The sequence below is a fragment of the Lissotriton helveticus genome, chromosome 9 (genome assembly GCF_964261635.1).
Source record: "Lissotriton helveticus chromosome 9, aLisHel1.1, whole genome shotgun sequence".
NCBI lineage: Eukaryota > Metazoa > Chordata > Amphibia > Caudata > Salamandridae > Lissotriton > Lissotriton helveticus.
This window is the reverse complement of record NC_136070.1, coordinates 269806730-269824840: the sequence shown is the minus strand read 5'-3', so window position 1 is coordinate 269824840 and position 18111 is coordinate 269806730. Positions and strand designations below refer to the sequence as shown.

Here is an 18111-nt window from a genome sequence, read left to right as displayed (position 1 = left end):
CATGATGGCTAGACTCATGCTCTATAACACAAACTGCACCTCTATTAGAATTGGATGATCTGACCCAGTAGCAAATTGTTTTAAATATTCTTTTACAACCGAAAAGAATATGGTGTAGGGACATTAATACTATTCGAGACAATGTGGTTCTCTAATAAGAGTGCAGAATTATAATTTTGACTGGAGCGGGGTATCTGCTTCTTGTGGCAAACCAGACTTCATATCTCGGGGATGGCATTTATGCAACCCTTGCAGTAGATTTTCCTCACCTTCTGGACCTTCCTGCAATGTTTGATATAGATTATTACAGAGTACCCAAGGTTAAGTGGAGGCAGTAGCCTTTATCAGTCCTTTGGCCCTTTGGAGACCAATCTTTCACTAAGTACGAGAGTGCTGAACAGTGTTTCCTGTAGAATGAAGAAGGGATGGCGGAGGCTCCTGGCATAGGAGGTGAGAATGGGTTGGGATACATGACCTTAAATAAGTTCAATTTTATTTTATTAGATATTTATGTCCTTTACATGACCGAAACAAAGCAAGTCTCACAAAGGAGCCATCAATCCAAAAAGTGTAGTTTCCGGCTATGATTACTTTACAAGAAGTGATCTTAAAACATAACTCTGAAAAATGAGCCGAAAAAGACAGATCACCACCATCAGGACGGTAATTGCCACAAGCAGAGTCCATACACAAGCAGGTGAGACAGTACTTTTGAAATAAAATGTAACATATTCACAGCTTAAAGTCATTACCAAGCAATGGGTTAAGATCATAGCACTCCTTAGTGACCTACATCTCCGTCTGCATTCTGACTAATAGTCTAGATCAAAAATTGGATACACAAGAGGAATGGCTTTGGATATCACAGGATCAGAATGGCCACAAAGCCAAATTTTAGCAATTACTAACGAATTCAAGTATTTGTCTATAAAAAGGCCATAGATTTCAGAAACTGTTTTGGAAGAGATAGGACATTACTAAAAGTTGCTTTAACCTGGTGTTTCGTGGAAATAGTAGGGCGCGCCCAGTTTAAACATCAATCCAAGATGAAGCTTACAAGTGTGAAGATATTGCTTTACATCACAGTCTTTAAAGACATATGCCATTGTACCAGATCACATATATCCATGCTGCTGGGGTTAATCCCATGCTCTTTACAGATGGGACCAGAGAAGGTTGACTTTGAAATGCTTGCGAACAAGACAAACAAAAAGCAGAATAAAAAGCTCTCCCTACAAACCAGGAATCACCATCCAAGGACAGGGCCCAGGCATCACCATAGACGAGCAAAGGAGATCCGCATCCATGACCCAGGTGTGATCCTCAATTTCATCCCAGTTGATTCCCATCTGCAGCCCAGGTGATCGCCGTCTGTATATAAAGGGGGGGGCAAATAACCCTCTAGGCCTTGGGCAAATCACTATTAGCAAGGAACCAATTGCCCTTAGGGGATAGATTCTACCTGTTACATCGTCAACAATAGTCTATTAATTACTATTCAACCTCTTTCACTTGCTTAACCATATGATTTTATTGCTTGTTTCAAAAGACGACTCCAGATAGCTGTATATCAGTTCTTTTTTTCATTTTTGAATTTCAGAAGAATGCCTATATCCATACTATTCAAAGATTACAAAAAATATACAGTCTGTCTTTTTTTCTTTACACAAAAATACTGGCGACCTACGTCTTGCTTTATGTGCTGGGTCCGTCTTATAGGTTGTCCACTTGTGTATCCAATCTAATCCAGTCTAATAAACTATATCTATGTTGTGCTTAGACTGGTGTTCCTTGTATCAGTATGTCTTTGCATCTGTTGTGGACTCATTTAGGAAGAAGCCAACGTGTTTCGGCCCGGTGACCTCAGGACTCCTCAGGACTATACAAAGCAAGTGATTCCTTTCTATTTTGTCGCATGCCCAACTACAGTGTTTAAAAATCACCCAGGTTCCCAATCATGGGAATACAATCCTTGCTATAACCATGCGGCTAACCCCCTACTAAAAATGGCTGCAGGCTAAGGTCCCGTCTCCTGCTAGAAATGGTGCTTTCAATTGAATACAGGTAAAAAAAGTCTCTCAATCATTTATCAGAGTGGGGTTATGGCATCTTCTCTAATGACACTCACTGTACTCTCACTGGATACGTGAGCACAAAAACTGCAGCAAGAGTGGGCTCGTTCAATTGTGGCATACAAACACGCTTCAGTTTCGAAGATATCTGGCATAGGTGATCCCCATCAGTGTCCAGGGTGATCACAATCCAATGGTCTGGAGTGAACAATTGTTAGATTTGTATTCACTTTCCTCTGAAAATGATAATTGAACCAAAGGTCTTCTGACACATTTACATCTCCCTACGCTAGCTGGGCTCTCATGCATTTAAAGTAAGATGTGGCTAGAAAAGAGCTTTTCATAATTTTGCATTTGGGGTGGCTCCATGGAGGATTTCAGAAGGGATTCAAATATGTTGATACAAAGGAAGAACACTGTAAAGTTCACAGTGGTGCGGACTCAAATGGCTCACTCCTGGAAGTGTGGTATTGTGCTGCCACTAAGGTAGCACTTGGGGGACAGTGCTTTAAGAATGACACCAAAGGTATCCTCATGGTTATGTGCGCTATGATGGGAGATCAAAACTGGCACTAGAGTGGTATGGATTGATGCTGTTTTCTAAAGAGCAGTCAGAGGTTTGTTCAGGAGTATAACACTTAAGGGGCTGTTCATTATGGCAGGTCCCAGTTGAACAATCCGTGTATCCTTCCAGTAAGATTTCCGATTGATCAACAGTCCTCATGGAAGCAGAGTACAGATGGTATGGACCCAGGGCTAGGAGATCATGCATCAGTTCTTCATTCCTGGTTTTAGGCAGACATGATGCAAGCAGGATTTATGTAAGAGAGTGGTGAGACTGGCGTAACAAGAACGAGGAGTTCGGTGAAGGGGAGGGCAGTGGAAAGGAGCTCACTGTGTTGCGTCTACATGGCACTTCCTTACCTGATAGCTTGAAGGCTTCTTAGGATGTAGCTTCTTTAGACAGAGGCCAAACAGAGAGAAGAGGATGCAGCAAAGTAGGCTCACAAAGGTGAAGAGGGTCACCGGACGTGTCGGACCTATGACAAAGATAAACACATGACCATGATAAAAGCCAGGAGTTGTCAGCATGTCCAAGTGGTAGCTCAATTTTTATTTTTTTGACAACACAGTTAACAACCCCTTAAAGGACATTCTCTCTGGAATAACTAATACATTCTCTCATTAGAAGAACAGCTTTCTCTCTGGTATTTCGTCAGTGTTAGAGCCATGTTTTTTAAAATCAAAATCTTCAGAATTACTCTCCCACACCTACAGAAGAAGATGTGAGACTTCTTTATACTACAAGTCGTTGTACCTAATAAATATAAATAGTTGCTATGCTATTTGAAGCTTTGCTATGCTCCCGAATTCCATTCATTCGGTTGCTACAAGACAACATATCCTTCGGAATCCAAAGGGTTTCAAGTCACAACAAATGGAAAGAGAAGCTCTTGGAAACCCAAGGTGGAAAATTGCACATTATTGACAGTTGGTCATCTACAATTTTAACCTGTAAATAAACTTCAAATCTCCTGTGCAAAAGTAGAGGAGTCAAGTACAAAATGGCCCAGAATGAACTCAGTCAGGAGTCCTGCTAACTATACCTTACTAATTCTAATATATAAGTGGTGTCCTGCTAACCACCTCCATTATCCTCTGACTATCCCCTTCTCCTTAAACTTAACCCTTCCCTTACAGAAACATTAAAAAAACTATGTCATCCTGCCACCATCTCCCATCAGCCACGTGACATGATTCCCCCATCTCGCTCTTGAACTACTCTCCATAAAAGAATAAGTACTCTCTGCTTTCAGTGCAAAAGGAGAGAGTGCCATCACAATGCTGGAAGCAGATCTTGAAGACCACATAATGCAATTCCCACAGCACATGGTCCATTCGGACCCGAAGCCTATGGTGAAGATTATGGACAGTGGTACCAGATTGCCAACAGCATTTGCTCGTCTCTTTCATTCTGTGGGAACCAAAAAGTGGAGCATGGCAGCAGCCAAGGTGGTGACCCATCATATGGAGACATGAAAGAGGCAAGAGAAAACCAGGGAAGCGAACAACATAACATTGGTAAAAAACAGCTTTTGTTTTTCTGTTCTAGTGTAAGAGTCGCAAATAACTGGATTTTAAATTTGCTATTCATGCTAATGGCTTCAAGCGCAAGTCATACACAATCTTTCTTGAGTGGTCTCAGCCCCAGAGTCCACTAAACATTAATTGAGAGAGTTGGTCACAGAAAGTGTGTAGTTCTACAGCACTTCAATATTATAGAATAAGTTACTTACCTTTGGTAACGCATTATCTGGTAGAGACAGGATCTAGCCACAGACTCTTTACTTTAGAATCCTCCCACAGGTGCGAGACAGGATCCGGAATTTTTTTCAATAGCATTTATGCGCATTGGAAGAGAGCGTCGCGCAACTCCGTATGGATGTCATCCACCCGATGCGACATCGACAGAGTATACATAACTCGCTCGCAGATGTCATTTTCTTTCGTGACTATTTTCTGCACTCAAATCTTGGAGCCATATATAGAAACTGCCTATTGAAACATAATGAAATCATTGAGACCAAAAAGGACTCCGTTCGCAGAGCGGGGAGGAAGGGAGGGTTGTTAAGGAATCTGCGGCTAGATCCTGTCTCTACAAGATAATGCATTACCAAAGGTAAATAACTTGTTCGTTTGGCAGAGACATCTAACCGCAGATTCCTTACCTTAGAATCAGGTAACATAGCATACCATCCCTGGAGGAGGGTCTGCTAACTGAAACTATTAAAAAAGTTTCTAACTAGAACAAAAACTGGTCTAGAACAAGAGAAAAAAATAGCCGTTCATAATAATGTAGGTGAGCAATAACATACCCTACAAATTAAAAACCTGCAAAAGGAACCATAGATAAGTAAAATCATAAGACAATAAAAAGCATGGGAATAAAATTATCTATGTTGGCATGACAAATTGTGGGTGAAGCCAACTAGCAACATGAATAGAAAACTATTTGCACCCTTAATGAGATACAAACCCATGTATGCTCACAGCATAAGCACTGCGGAAAGGACCACAGTAAGAAAAGTCAAAACTTTGAAAGCATGAGGATAACATTACCCATGACAGTAGAATAATGTCGCCTAATGAACAATTTACAGCTATTTGCCCACATATTCAGGCTTGAACTGCATGTTTGATACTTGTGGAGCACAGATCAGCAGGTCATGCCATTGATCAAAGATAAGGAGTTCTACCCAAGCCAGACCAGCTCTGAAAACACAGCGAAAGGTCCCTCATCTGTGGGCACACATAAGGAATGCTCTATTAAAAAGAGTCGAAGACAACAATAGCAACTAATGGCATAGAACCAGTCTTATCTCTAGGAAAATCAACTAGAGATAATATATATACATCTAGAATATCTCCAACATATATATTGACATAGGAGTAAAACAAATAACCACCTATGTATTAACAAGAGAAAAAGTATAACACATAGATATAAAATAAAGCAGAGTAATCAGTTTGACAATACTGACATAACAGTATGGAAACTATAGTGGGCAACATACCATGTAGGAAAGCAACAGCCATCCAAAACATCAGCGTAATGCAAATTGCCTGAGACACCATCATCAGAAATAGTAGTAGAAAGTTGAATAAGATAGTAAGTATGAAAAAGAAATCTTAATAGCCTAGCGAAAACCAAGGTTAGTACGTGGCCCTACTTTATGAATAGAGACCCATCTACAGATGATCCAGAAAATGTCTCCCATACTTAAACCGCAAAATATAAAGTATACAATAACAAAAAAAATCCAACTGATTTTGTATATTCCATCTAAAGACAACACTCCGCAAAGTGTGAACCTGAACTACAAACTATTAGAGTCAGTTGAATTATGAAAAGAGTTGTCACCCAGAAGAGCAATGATTCTTTAATAAAGTAATAAGCAACGATCCTTTAATAAAGTAATCAAAGTCTTCTACAAAAAGTATCAGTTATGAGGCAAACACTATTTTTCTAATGTACAAACGTATATGAACATCTTCATAGAGAAGAAAAAGTACGTCATTTTAGGGAAGCTTCCTTAAGGAAAAAAAGGAAATCTTAAGTAATAATGCAAAAGTGACATAGAACCTAGAAACCTAGAGACTACGTCTTCTTAGAGACCTAGAACAGCGTGACGTAATCCGAGGAAAATGAAACCAGAATGATCAAAGAACATTTATGAACCAACAAATGTCTACACAAATGTGCAGACTAGCCACCAAACTGTAATGTCTATATGACAGTACCTTAAGAGCAAAAACATAGTGTCTTAAGGCTCACAGGATGTTAACGTCTTGGTCCCCACCTACTTAATCTAGCAAAAATAAGGAACTAACTATCATCAATAAGGAAAATCACCTATTGCTTAGATGCAAAGCAAATACCAGAGGGAGAAGTAGAACTCACATATACTGGTAATGTAAGCTACAAACTACCTTTCTAGAGGACACAAGATGTTATTTTATTTTTAGACCGACACTCTCAGTGATGTACAATTCCATCAATGGAACATCATTGTATTAAAGGACAGCAAGATTAACCGAGACCAAGTGTAAGGTCACACCAAAATGTCCCTTTAGAGGATATTACATTTCATGAATTTATTATATCTTAAGACAGATCAATTAACACTTGACAGAGAGGTAACTCTAATCTCCCCAATGAGAATCTTTACTTCACAAGCTGAAAGATCCTGGTTCAGCGTGTGTGTGTGTATGCATACCAAGCATACAAAGGATGCTCTACTCAGAGCACATAATGGTTATCACCTCTTGAGCATTAGCTCTTCTTCAGAGTAAAGAAAAATCTGTATGACCTGTGTATCAGGCAACAACCCATTAAGGATCAGAAAAGAAATAAACATATTAAAAGCTGTTGTTGACATAGCTAAAGTTGAAAGTCACTACTTCGAAACCTAACAGTAAATAGAAATAATAAAAACCTATGGTAGTATAGCAGGTAATGGCTTTAAAGAACATGACTTCACTTGAAAATAGTCCTTAACTATAACTGCCCATATAATATTGTTTGTGATCGCAACACGTCGAAAATAAGGGTGATGATGATACATGTAAATAACCATAAGCGTAAAAACATTAACGCATGGATTACGCACTACACTGTGTGCCATCATAAGAAACATGCCACTTATTCAATCATAACAATCCTTCTTCAAAATTCTGATAAGAATTAAAACAATGAAAAATATGTGTAGGTGTCTTTGTCACACCCATCTGCTCTAAAATGCTGCAACGTGGAATCTGCATGTGCACCAAATAAGTGTACACCATCAAATTGCATATCTTTTAGGCTATGCTGGACTGCCTCAGAAAATCCAGATTGACGCACTCATGCAAGTCTTCGCAATACAACTGAATGAGCCATAGCTTTCCACACGGAATCTGTGGGATCCATACCACTTTTTATGGTCTAGCCGCTTCTCAGCCACCCTGCATCCACTGTAGCAATTCACATATGGCTTCCTCTGGAAGACAAGGTAGCAAACGCTCCACTGAGTCACATAATGCATGGGAATACCCGCCCAGAACACATGCAGTATTCAAAGACTGCAATGCTGCACTAACCAATGAGAAAATAGTTCTCCCACAACTTTCCAGCCATCTGGGGTCAGAGCTTGGTGGGACTAGATGAAGGACACTAGGGTCTGCAGAAGCTGTAGCTGCTTGCAGAACCAGACCCTTTGTGGAGAGATGTTTTAAAAGACTAACAGGAACCCTAGATGCCTATGGGATATCGCCTGGTCCACTGGCATTTCCAAGCTTGCCCAAGCTCAGAGGACTAGAGACTCATAAGGGCTCCAGTCCTGTCTCCCCCTGGTGAAGTACATTCACTAAAGGGTCTGTGGGTAGTTCCTCCAAGGGAATTTTCCAATCCAAGACAACAGCTGCACCTCCTTAACACTTTTGCATAGGAGGAACTCACCTCTGTAGCCAAACCAGGTGTGGAAAATAAGTCCGAAACTGGAGAGGACTCAATTCCACTCGCCTCATTCACAGTGTAAACCACTTTCCTTCTACAGGAGGCAGTACAGTGTTGTCCAAAGGGTTTTGATCCCATATATTTTCTTCTTCACCTTGAAAACCGTCTAGGGACAAGTGGAGAGGTGTCTGAATCAGACGGCTCCATTGGTGCAGCATCCAGGGCTGTCAGGGCGGCGTTGCGGCATCGTTTTGATGCCAGAAAAGTAATGGCTTGCCGCTGACCGGCAGCCGCCAATGTCATTGGTTGACCAGACTCTGGCACCATTGGTAGGAACCCCGAATGGCTGGTGCACTGCCGCCATTATGGATCAGAAGACGGATCCGGAGGGCCTGACTGATTCTGAGAGTGAACCCACCTGCGCAAACTCAGTTAAGACACCCCCTCACCTCTATAGGGATAGAAAGCGCACCAGGGGGAGGCATAGGCCCAAAGACGTTATGCAGGAAACTATAATATTCCTACAGTCAGGCCAGAGTCACCCCGGCTCCAGGGAAAACAGGGAGGTGTGCGGTAGACTCTGGTAAAGACTCCTCAATCGGAAGCTGGGAGACGGCATCAGAGACACCGGACTTGTGTCAGTTTTGTCAGTTTCTGCTTCGAGGACTCCTTCGATGTCGATGGTGAAGAACCCTCTTATGAACGGCTCTTTGAGTGATCTCCGAACTTTGAGGGGGACCGACGACGATGCAGGGTCTCTGCTAGCCATGCAGCCATGATTTTCAAACGATGCTCCCTGAACGCCATTGGCCGGAGACGACAACAGGAACCACACTCCTAGGAGTCGTGATTTTCTCCAAGCCACCACATACAGATGGTATGAGGATCTGTGACAGACATTTGTCTGCCACAAAATCCACAGGGCTTAAACCTTGAAGACTTTTCATGAAAGAAGCAGACTTTTACTCAACAAACTGTCGAGATGGGCCAAAAAACGGCCCCCTAATCACTACGAATCCACCTTGCAATCGCGGAAAAGAAGGAACTCGCGTCGGCGAGGGGGTTACATAGACTCTGTCGACGTTACAATGGGTGGGTGGATGACATCTATACGAAGTCGTGCGATTCCCTCTTCCGCTACGCAGACATGGTAAGAAAAAAAGTCTAAATTGAGTCTTACGCCTGGCGGAAGCTTCTAAAGTAAGGAATCTGCAGCTAGATTTCTCCATCAGTTTACTTCTTTCCTTCTACCCATCTGATTGTGCCACATGACTGGTCATGAATGATATGTAGACACTTTATGCATACAGATGTGTTTAAAGCCCTTTGAAACTGACTAAAGCATCATAATTAAAATATTATTTAAATAGATATTAAGAAACTGTAACAATATCATACCACCAGACACCTTAGAAATGGTGAACCCATCACACCACCAGTCCCTTCTCCCACAGTATCACTGACACCCCATCACCACAGAATCATGGAAATGTTTAAATAGGTAGACAGCTTACATCACGTATTTTAATGATCCACCAGTAGCAGAACAATCACACCCGGGAGTCTTGTGCCTTACCTAGCCGAAGAACGGAGAAGAAGAGAAGCCAGAACATGCAGAGTACTGGGGCCACAATCACTTGGCTGATGGCGGCTGTGTGGATGCTCTGGCTCAGCTTGGTCGGGATGTATGCATAGTAGATGTTATAGCGATCCACTAAGTGTTTCAGCAGCATGTAGAGTAACCCTGTGCATGAGTAGGAAGGAAATTATCAGAGGACATAGGGCAGTGACAACAAACCTATATTGTCATATCTAGCTAAATTAAGATTATTGTTGAGTAGTTGTAATAAGGCTACTGAGATACAAGTTAAATGTGGAACTGAGAAAGAGTCCAGCATTTCTAATTTTCTTCAGGATACTCTAAACCAGCTATCTTTCAGAGAAAATGTAGCACTTGGTTAATAAAACTTTTACAAGGAAAGAGCTCAATGAACAAGTTACTTACCTTCGGTAATAATATATCTGTAAGAAACATAGGTTAGTTATAGATTCCTTACCTTAGAATTACCCACCAGGCGTCAGACTGGATCCGGAAAGTTTTTTGTCAGCAGTACCCCTGCGCTTCGGTAGGTGGCATCGGTTGACTCCGCATCCATCGTCGGCATCGTGGTCGCCGGGATGATGTTGCGTAAGTTACTTAGACGTCGCCCACGTGGGCTGACGTCAGTTCAGTACACGACTTTCCGTGCCAAGAACGCAGAGCCTTGCAAAACACTGACCACTGGTGCACAAAACTAGGGCCCTGAAAGGATGACCTTAACCCTAGAAATCAGTTCGCAGAAAGGGAAGGATGGGTGGACGGTAAGGAATCTATAACTAACCTATGTTTCTTACAGATATAGTGTTACCAAAGGTAAGCAACTTGTTCATCTGAAAGAAACAGTTACTTATAGATTCCTTACCTTAGAATAGATACCCCAGCAATACCAACTCCGGAGGTGGGTCTGTGAACTAAGTTCACACCAGAAAGTCCTGGAGAACAGACCGGCCAAAGAAGCGGTCTCTCCGGACTTGACTGTCCAGGCAGTAGTGCTTGGTGAACGTGTGCAGTGATGCCCACGTAGCTGCTTGACAGATGTCTTTTACGGGAACTCTCCGTCTCAAAGCAGTAGTAGCTGCCGAGCGCCCTGGTGGAAGGGGCACGCAGCCCCACAGGAGGCTCGCTCTTTGCCAAAGAATAGCAGGCCTTGATGCACAGAACTACCCACCTGGAGATGGTTCGTTTGTGCACGGCCCGACATTTCTCAGCGCCCGCGTAACCAACAAAAAGCTGGTCGTCAACCCGGAATTGGGCAAAGTGATGGTTTGGCCAATATGAAAAGAAGTGACCACCTTTGGAAGAAAGGAAGGTAGAGTTCTGAGGACGACCTTGTCCAGATGAACAGCCAGAAAAGGAGGCTTGGAAGACAGGGCTTGTATTTCACTCACCCTGCACACAGAGGTGATGGCCATCAGAAAAGCAGTTTTCAGAGTGAGGAGTCGGAGAGGACAGGTATGTAGTGGCTAAAAGAGCGTACACCAGAAAAGTAAAGACCAAGTTCAAGTCCCACTGAGGCATTACGAAGGGAACCGGAGGAAAAGGATGAGTAATGCCCTTGATAAATTTATTTACAACAGGGGACTTGAAAAGAGAAGGCTGATCAGGGAGCCTGAGGAAGGCTGAAATGGCCGAGAAGTAGCCCTAAAGAGTACCCAGAGCAGATCGCTGCTGGGCTAAAGACAGAAGGAACAAGAGAACCTAAGAAAGAGGGGCATGTCACAAATGTATTCCATCTGCAGGCATATACCGTCTTAGTGGAGGGACGCCTGGCTGCCAAGATTGCATCACAGACTTCCGGAGGCAAGTCAAATGACGTCAACTGCCGCCGCTCAATCTCCACGCAAGAAGGTGGATGCTGGACAGGTTTGGGTGGAGGACCGTCCCCTGCTGCTGCGACATAAGATCCTCCCGAAGAGGCAGTCAGATCGGCGGATCGATGGCCATGTTGAGCAGCTCGGGATACCAGACTCTTCGTGCCCAATCCAGAGCCACAAGAATAACTTGGGCCCGGTCGTGCTTGATCTTCTTCAGCACTCTGAGCAAGTGGTATAGGCAGAAAGGCGTATAGAAGACCTGAACTCCACTCGCGACTAAAAGCGTTGCCTAGCGAGTGCCACCTTTGAAATTCCAACACGCAGAATTGCTGACATTGCACGTTCTCTTCGGTGGCGAATAGATCTAACCAAGGCTCTCCCCACTGTTGAAATAGACCTTGCACCACCTACGAGTGAAGACGCCATTCGTGATCCATCATGCACCATGCACCAGTGAACCTGCCAGGTGTTGAACCACCAGGGATATGCCTTGAAGTTCCAGCCATGTCCAGAAGGGATGCGTCAGTCACCACCGTGTGTTCTGGTTGGGGAAGGGAGAGGGATCTGCTGTTGACTCAATCCTGGTTCGTGAGCCACCACTGCAATTGTCGTGCAGTGCCCTCGAGATCTGGACGCAATCTGACAAATTCCTCTGATGCTACACCCACTGGACCTTCAGGTCCCACTGCAGAGCCCGCATATGCCACCTGGCATGATCGACTAGCAGGATGCAGGAGTCCATGAGGCCCAGCAGCCTCAGGGTCATCCTGACAGAAACCCGTGATAGAGGCTGAAAGATTGAAACCATAGCCCTAATATCCCGGACTTACTGTTCGGGAGGATAAACCCAAAACTGCGTCGTGTTTAGAACTGTTCCGATGAAGAGGAGCTTCTCAGAGGGGGACAGGTGTGACTTCGGCATGTTGATGGAGAACCCCAGCGAATGCAGGAGGTCGACCGTAGTCTGGAGGTGGGAGACGACTGCCTGGGGCGAGCCCGCCTTCCACAACAAGTCGTTGAGATAGGGGAAGACTGGAACCACTGATCTGCGCAGATGAGCTGCGACCACCGCCATCACTTTCGGGGACACCCGAGGGGCGCTGGTAAGGCCAAAGGGGAGCGCGGTAAACTGAAAGTGCTCATGGCCTACTGTGAACTGCAGGTAACGGCGCTGGGCCGACAGGGCAGGACGGGGATGTGAAAATAAGCGTCCTGCAAGTCCAACGCTACCATCCAGTCTCCAGGGTTGAGGGCAGACAAGATCTGAGCCAGTGTCAACATTATGAACCTCTCCTTCCGGCTGAATCGGTTGACGTCCCGGAGATCCAAGATAGGACGCATGCCCTTGCCCTTCTTGGGCACCAGAAAGTAGTGGGAATAGCAACCACGACCTACTTCTGGGGCAGGAACGCGCTCAATGGCTACCTTGGCCAAAAGAGCCATAACTTCCTGTTGGAGAAGGACCAGATGATCCCCTCACATGTGATGGTACTGGGGTGGCATGGCTGGAGGGATAGTCTCGAAGGGGAGGGAGAAGCCCCTTTGGACTATGTGCAAAACCCACCTGTCTGACGTGATGGCGCGAAAGAAGGGGAGGGGATGGCGAATCTTGCCGCCCACTGGCATTTGATGGGCCTGAAAGGTCTGACTAGGAAGGTTTGGAGGCTGCTGCAGAGGGGGAGGTGGTGGACAGGCCCGCCCGCTGGCCCCAAGAACCATGTCGGTGGTTCCCACGTCCCGGTCGCGCTGAGGTTGAACAGCTTGCGCTGGCCTGTGGCTCTGAAAGGAACGTATTGGGGCACCCTTTCGGTGGCCACAAAATGGGTGAAAGGCCGAACGTGCAGGAAGCGTGGTGGAGAGGCCCAAGGACTTGGCCGTAGCCTGAGAGTCCTTGAAGCGCTCTAGGGCACTGTCTGCCTTGTCGCTGAAAAGGTGACGGCCATCAAAGGGCATGTCCATCAAGGTGTTCTGGACATCCCCGGAAAAGCCAGTCGTTCTCAACCAGGCATGACGGCGAAGCGCCACAGACATTAAAATGGTCCTACCCAGTGAGTTGGCAGTGTCCAGTGCACAGCGTATGGGGAACTTTGCTACGTCTTTCCCCTCGGCAAAAGCACGGGAGAGCACAGCCCGGGCCTCCTCCGGACACTGAGGCAGCACTTTCACCACCGTATCCCACACGGAGTGGGAATAATGGCTAAAGAGGCATGCAGTGTTCACAGACCGCAGCCCTAAGCTGGAGGAAGAAAATAACTTATTCCCAAACTGATCCAGCTTCTTGGATTCCCTGTCCGGTGGTGCGGTAGGGAATGCGCTTTGAGACACTGAGGCTTGGATTACCAAGCTCTGGGGAGAGGGGTCTTGGGAGAGGAAAGTGGGTTTGCCTGGGGCCAGGCGGTGGCGTCGGGCAACCGTCCTATTAACAGAAGCCCCTGTGGTGGGCCTAGACCAGGAGTCCAAAAGGATGTCTGTGAGGGATTCATTAAACGGTAGCAGGGGCTCCAAAGAGCTCGCTGCTGGTTGAAGCCCCTCTGTCAGGAGGTTAGTCCTGACTGCCACAGTAGGTAGCTCGAGGTGTAGGGCCTTGGCCACCCTACGCAACACTACTGCGTAAGACACTCCCTCCTCCATAGCCACGGTAGGAGGAGACAACATGCCATGGTCTGGTGAGGTGTCCAGACCACTGGCATTCCCCAGGTCCTCTCTCCAGTCTGAATCATATTCCAGCTGAGCAGTGAGAGGGTCCTCAGACACCTCCCAGTCTTCCTCACCCTCCTCTAGCTGCCAAACTGGCTGAAAATGGCCAGAGTGGAATACAGGCACAAAAGTACCCATCGGTGCCGGTTGACGCCGGTCCAGCTCCGTATCTACATTGGAATGGAAGCCGGGGTCGACCCTGGCTGAAGGTCCAGCCGGCGCCGGCTACAGACGTGGTGCCGGTAGAATCGGCGCCGGTGGAGGTGTTACGAGGTCGACCGGCGCCAATCCGGATCCAGGGCGGGACCCAAGGGGGGCCCTGTGGAGCAGAGGCCGGAGCCCCCAACCGAGTCCTTGGGGCCCAAAGGTGCACTGGCGGAGTCGGGCTGCCCAAAGATGGCATGCATCACTTCGTAGAACTGACGAAGCCTGGCAGGGGTTGCTCCCGGAAAGAGAGGGAAGTCCGGGGTCGACCCTGAAGGCTCCGTAAGTTGAGCCACGGGAGTGGCACCATCTGCACCTTACGTTGCGTCGACCAACGGACGAGGGGAAGTCGAAGAGCGACAATGCTTCTTCGACTTTTTCTTGTGCTTCAAATTACCTGCCCCAGAGTGCAAAGACTTAGATGAGGAGTAATGATGGCTCCACGATCAGTCCCTCGACCTCCCACACGACCGGGACCTTGAACGATGCGGAGCAGACTGCCGGGCCTCGAGTAGCTTTTGGGACCGCTCCTGCAAAGACTTCGGGCCATGGTTCGTCAGTCGGAGCACGACTGAGGGTCGTGGTCGCACTCCAGGTAGTAGAGGCACATGCGGTGCGTATCCGTCACCAACATCAGTTGAGAACAGGAACCGCAGGCCTTAAAACCGGGCATCCCTCGTGCACCAGGAGTCGATGTAAGACTCGAAAAGTCGACAAAAGTTGCAAAAAGTCAGTCAAAAAGTGACTGGGGGTACCGCTCTCTTCGGATCTGCGCTCGCTGGTGTGGAAAAAGAAAGAACTAATGTCAACGCGCGAGAGCGGCATCTAAGTAACTTCTGCAACATCATCCCAGAGACCACGACGTCGACGACGGAGTCAACCGACGCGCAGGTGTGCTGCTGACGTAAAACTTTCTGCATCCAGTCTGACGCTTCGGGGTAATGCGAAGGTAAGAAAACTATAACTAACTGTTTCTTTCAGATTCCAAATTCAAGGTGCTACACCCTGCATTGGCGTTCTGGATTTGGTGATAAAATGTGGCTTGCCTATTAGAAATCAGGATATTCATAACAGTAAGAGCCAGGAGAGGTTGTCAGGCCTGAAACTGCAGGTCAGGTGCTGACTTTCAGAGACACTGGCCTATCGTCCTAGTCTACATCTGGAAATATTTCAGTTTGGCTGGGTATACACCTTGTGGGTATTGTCCTCAAGTTGGGTAAATTAATTTTGCAACAATTACAGAATGATATTTATTATCCAAGTCTTATTTATAAATAACGACCCAAACTGACCAACCCCCACGTCCTCGGGAGGATGACACAGTGCAGACGTATTATTCTATTGTAAGGAGAGATGTGAAATTAGGATAGATTGTCTGTGTTTCATCCTTTTAGGGGGCATACATGGTGGGTGCTAGTCTCCCATAATATACATACCTCAATACACACACCTCTTTCAGGCCATTACAAGGCCTACCTCCTTGTGACAGTTAGATTGTAAACATGTTATGTTATGTTATGTTATTAATTTTTATATCGCGCACAGCTGCCCCAGCGAAGGGGCGTCCTGGCGCTTGAACAGGTACTGAAACATAACACAGAACGAGTAAAAAGACCCTAGCCGGGTACAGAAAACAGGAAGGTTTTGATCGCACGTCTAAAAACAGTGAGGTTATTCAGCGCACGGATGTGCGCCGGGAGAGCATTCCACAAACCAGCGGCAAGTACTCGATAAGAGCGGCCACCCATCCTACTGAGTTTAAAACGGGGGCAGACCGCAAGATGGAGAGCCTCCGATCTCAAGGACCTCAGCGGGATGTAGGGAGAGAGCAAGTTCGCAAGTGCCGGCGGCGAAGAAAGCTTCAGAATTTTAAAGGCCAAGCATAGCGACTTGAACTTAATTCTTTGCCTAACCGGCAGCCAATGTAGAGCAGAGATCGTACTGGACACTGAACAACATTTAGGAAGGCCAACAATGGCCCGAGCCGCGGCATTCTGTACCCTTTGAAGTGTAGATGCTTCAGCCTGATTAATCCCCAACAGCAGCACACTGCCGTAGTCCAGCCGAGCTAGAACCGTGGCTTGAACCACGAGCTGCCGGGTAGAAGAATCGAAAAACTTGAGGACAGGTCTAAGGCCTCGCAAAATACCATAGCAGGTAGCTGCGACCTTCTTCGTGTGACTCGAGAAAGTAAGGGCCGAGTCCATCCAAATTCCTAGATTCTTTACCTCGGAGACAGGAACAGGAGTAACGCCCAATTCAGGCGGCCACCACCGATCTCCCCAGAGCTCTGCATGTTTCCCCAACACCATAACTTCAGTTTTTTTGGCGTTCAGTTGTAAGCAATTGGATCTCAGCCAATTTACTGCGGCCAACAGTCCTGCTCGGAATCTAGGGGCATCCACCTCAGGGTCACCACTCAGAGTCACCGCCAGCTGCGTATCGTCAGCATATGAGGTCATCGTCAAACCCCATTGTTTGACAATCGCAGCTAGCGGTTTCACATATAGGTTGAACAAGGTTGGACTCAGCGAGGAGCCCTGAGGGACCCCCAGATCCAGAGAATGGAAGGTGGACTGGCCAGATGGTATAGCCACTTTGAAGGACTGACCGGAGAGGAAAGAGCAGAACCACTGAAGAGCAGTCCCCGCAATACCAGCCTCCTCTAGGCGCTGAGTCAGAACACGGTGGGACACAGTGTCGAACGCGGCGCTCAGATCTAATAAGAGGAGCGCCGCCGTTCGCCCAGCATCGAGCACCCCACGTAGGTGCTCGGTCATATAGAGCAACGCGGTCTCGGTACTGTGTCCCGACCGGAAACCATTCTGACTCGGGTCCAGAATATTATTGCGAGCAAGATGGTCAGATAGGATGGAATTTACATGCGCCTCAGTGATTTTGGCTATCCAGGGAAGAAGGGATATGGGGCGGTAGTTCTCAGGCAAAGTCGGATCTAAAGTAGCCTTCTTCAAGACAGGAGTGACTACCGCCTGCTTCCACGAGGAAGGGACCGTTCCAGAAGATCGCGACAAATTAATTAAAGAAAGTATCTGAGCCCGACACCAACCAAAGCTATGCAAATGTCAGAGTGTGACCAGTAGGCAAGCCCCTGTGATGACAAGGCTGTGCACTTTACTCATGCAGCTTGTCGCTGTTCAAGGTTGTGGTTGATAATGTGAGAGACTGCTGAGAGGGATTTGAGAACAGACTAGGCCCAAAAAATAAAGAAGACCATTACCACAACGTCACTTATTCCCACCTTGGCATCCTGGCTCTCTTCAATTTCATATCAATGAGGCAGACCCAAATAAAAAGAAGAAAGAAAGTAGCAACATACAGTCAAACAGCCAAAGAAAAACATTCCTTAAGATTTCATGGCCACAACAAGCATTTGTAAATAAAAATGCATCAAGTGCATAATGTTGGCAGAAATCTTTTGGTGCTGACAATGCTATCGTCTTACAAATGTTGCTTATTGGCACAGATTTAGAGAGCAAATCTGAAGTCAGTTTAGTTGTTAAAAAGTGTGAATGAAGGACTTATGGCAGATTCTCCTGCTTGCAGCATTGCTGGATCCAGGAAATTATCCATCTTAAGGGGCAAGTGGAATTTGAAGGTTCAGTCCTACTTAGATAGAAGCGATAACAAGCCAATACTCAGACAGTAAATTACTTTTGGCTAGAGAAGGACACAATGCCAAGTGGTAAAGGAAGATATGATTCTTCATTT

General features: G+C 46.1%; 1 protein-coding gene across 4 annotated transcripts in view; it reads right to left on the bottom strand.

Annotated features, from left to right (window-relative positions):
* TMEM63C (transmembrane protein 63C) overlaps positions 1–18111 on the bottom strand; it is a 739018-nt gene that overhangs the window by 12685 nt on the left and 708222 nt on the right. For all 4 annotated transcript variants that reach the window (XM_078659954.1, XM_078659953.1, XM_078659951.1 and 1 more), the window contains 2 exons: positions 9644–9811; positions 2997–3112 (listed from right to left, as the gene is read on the bottom strand). In XM_078659954.1, coding sequence (XP_078516080.1) covers positions 2997–3112; positions 9644–9811 — 284 coding nt within the window. The remainder of the gene's footprint in view (positions 1–2996; positions 3113–9643; positions 9812–18111) is intronic.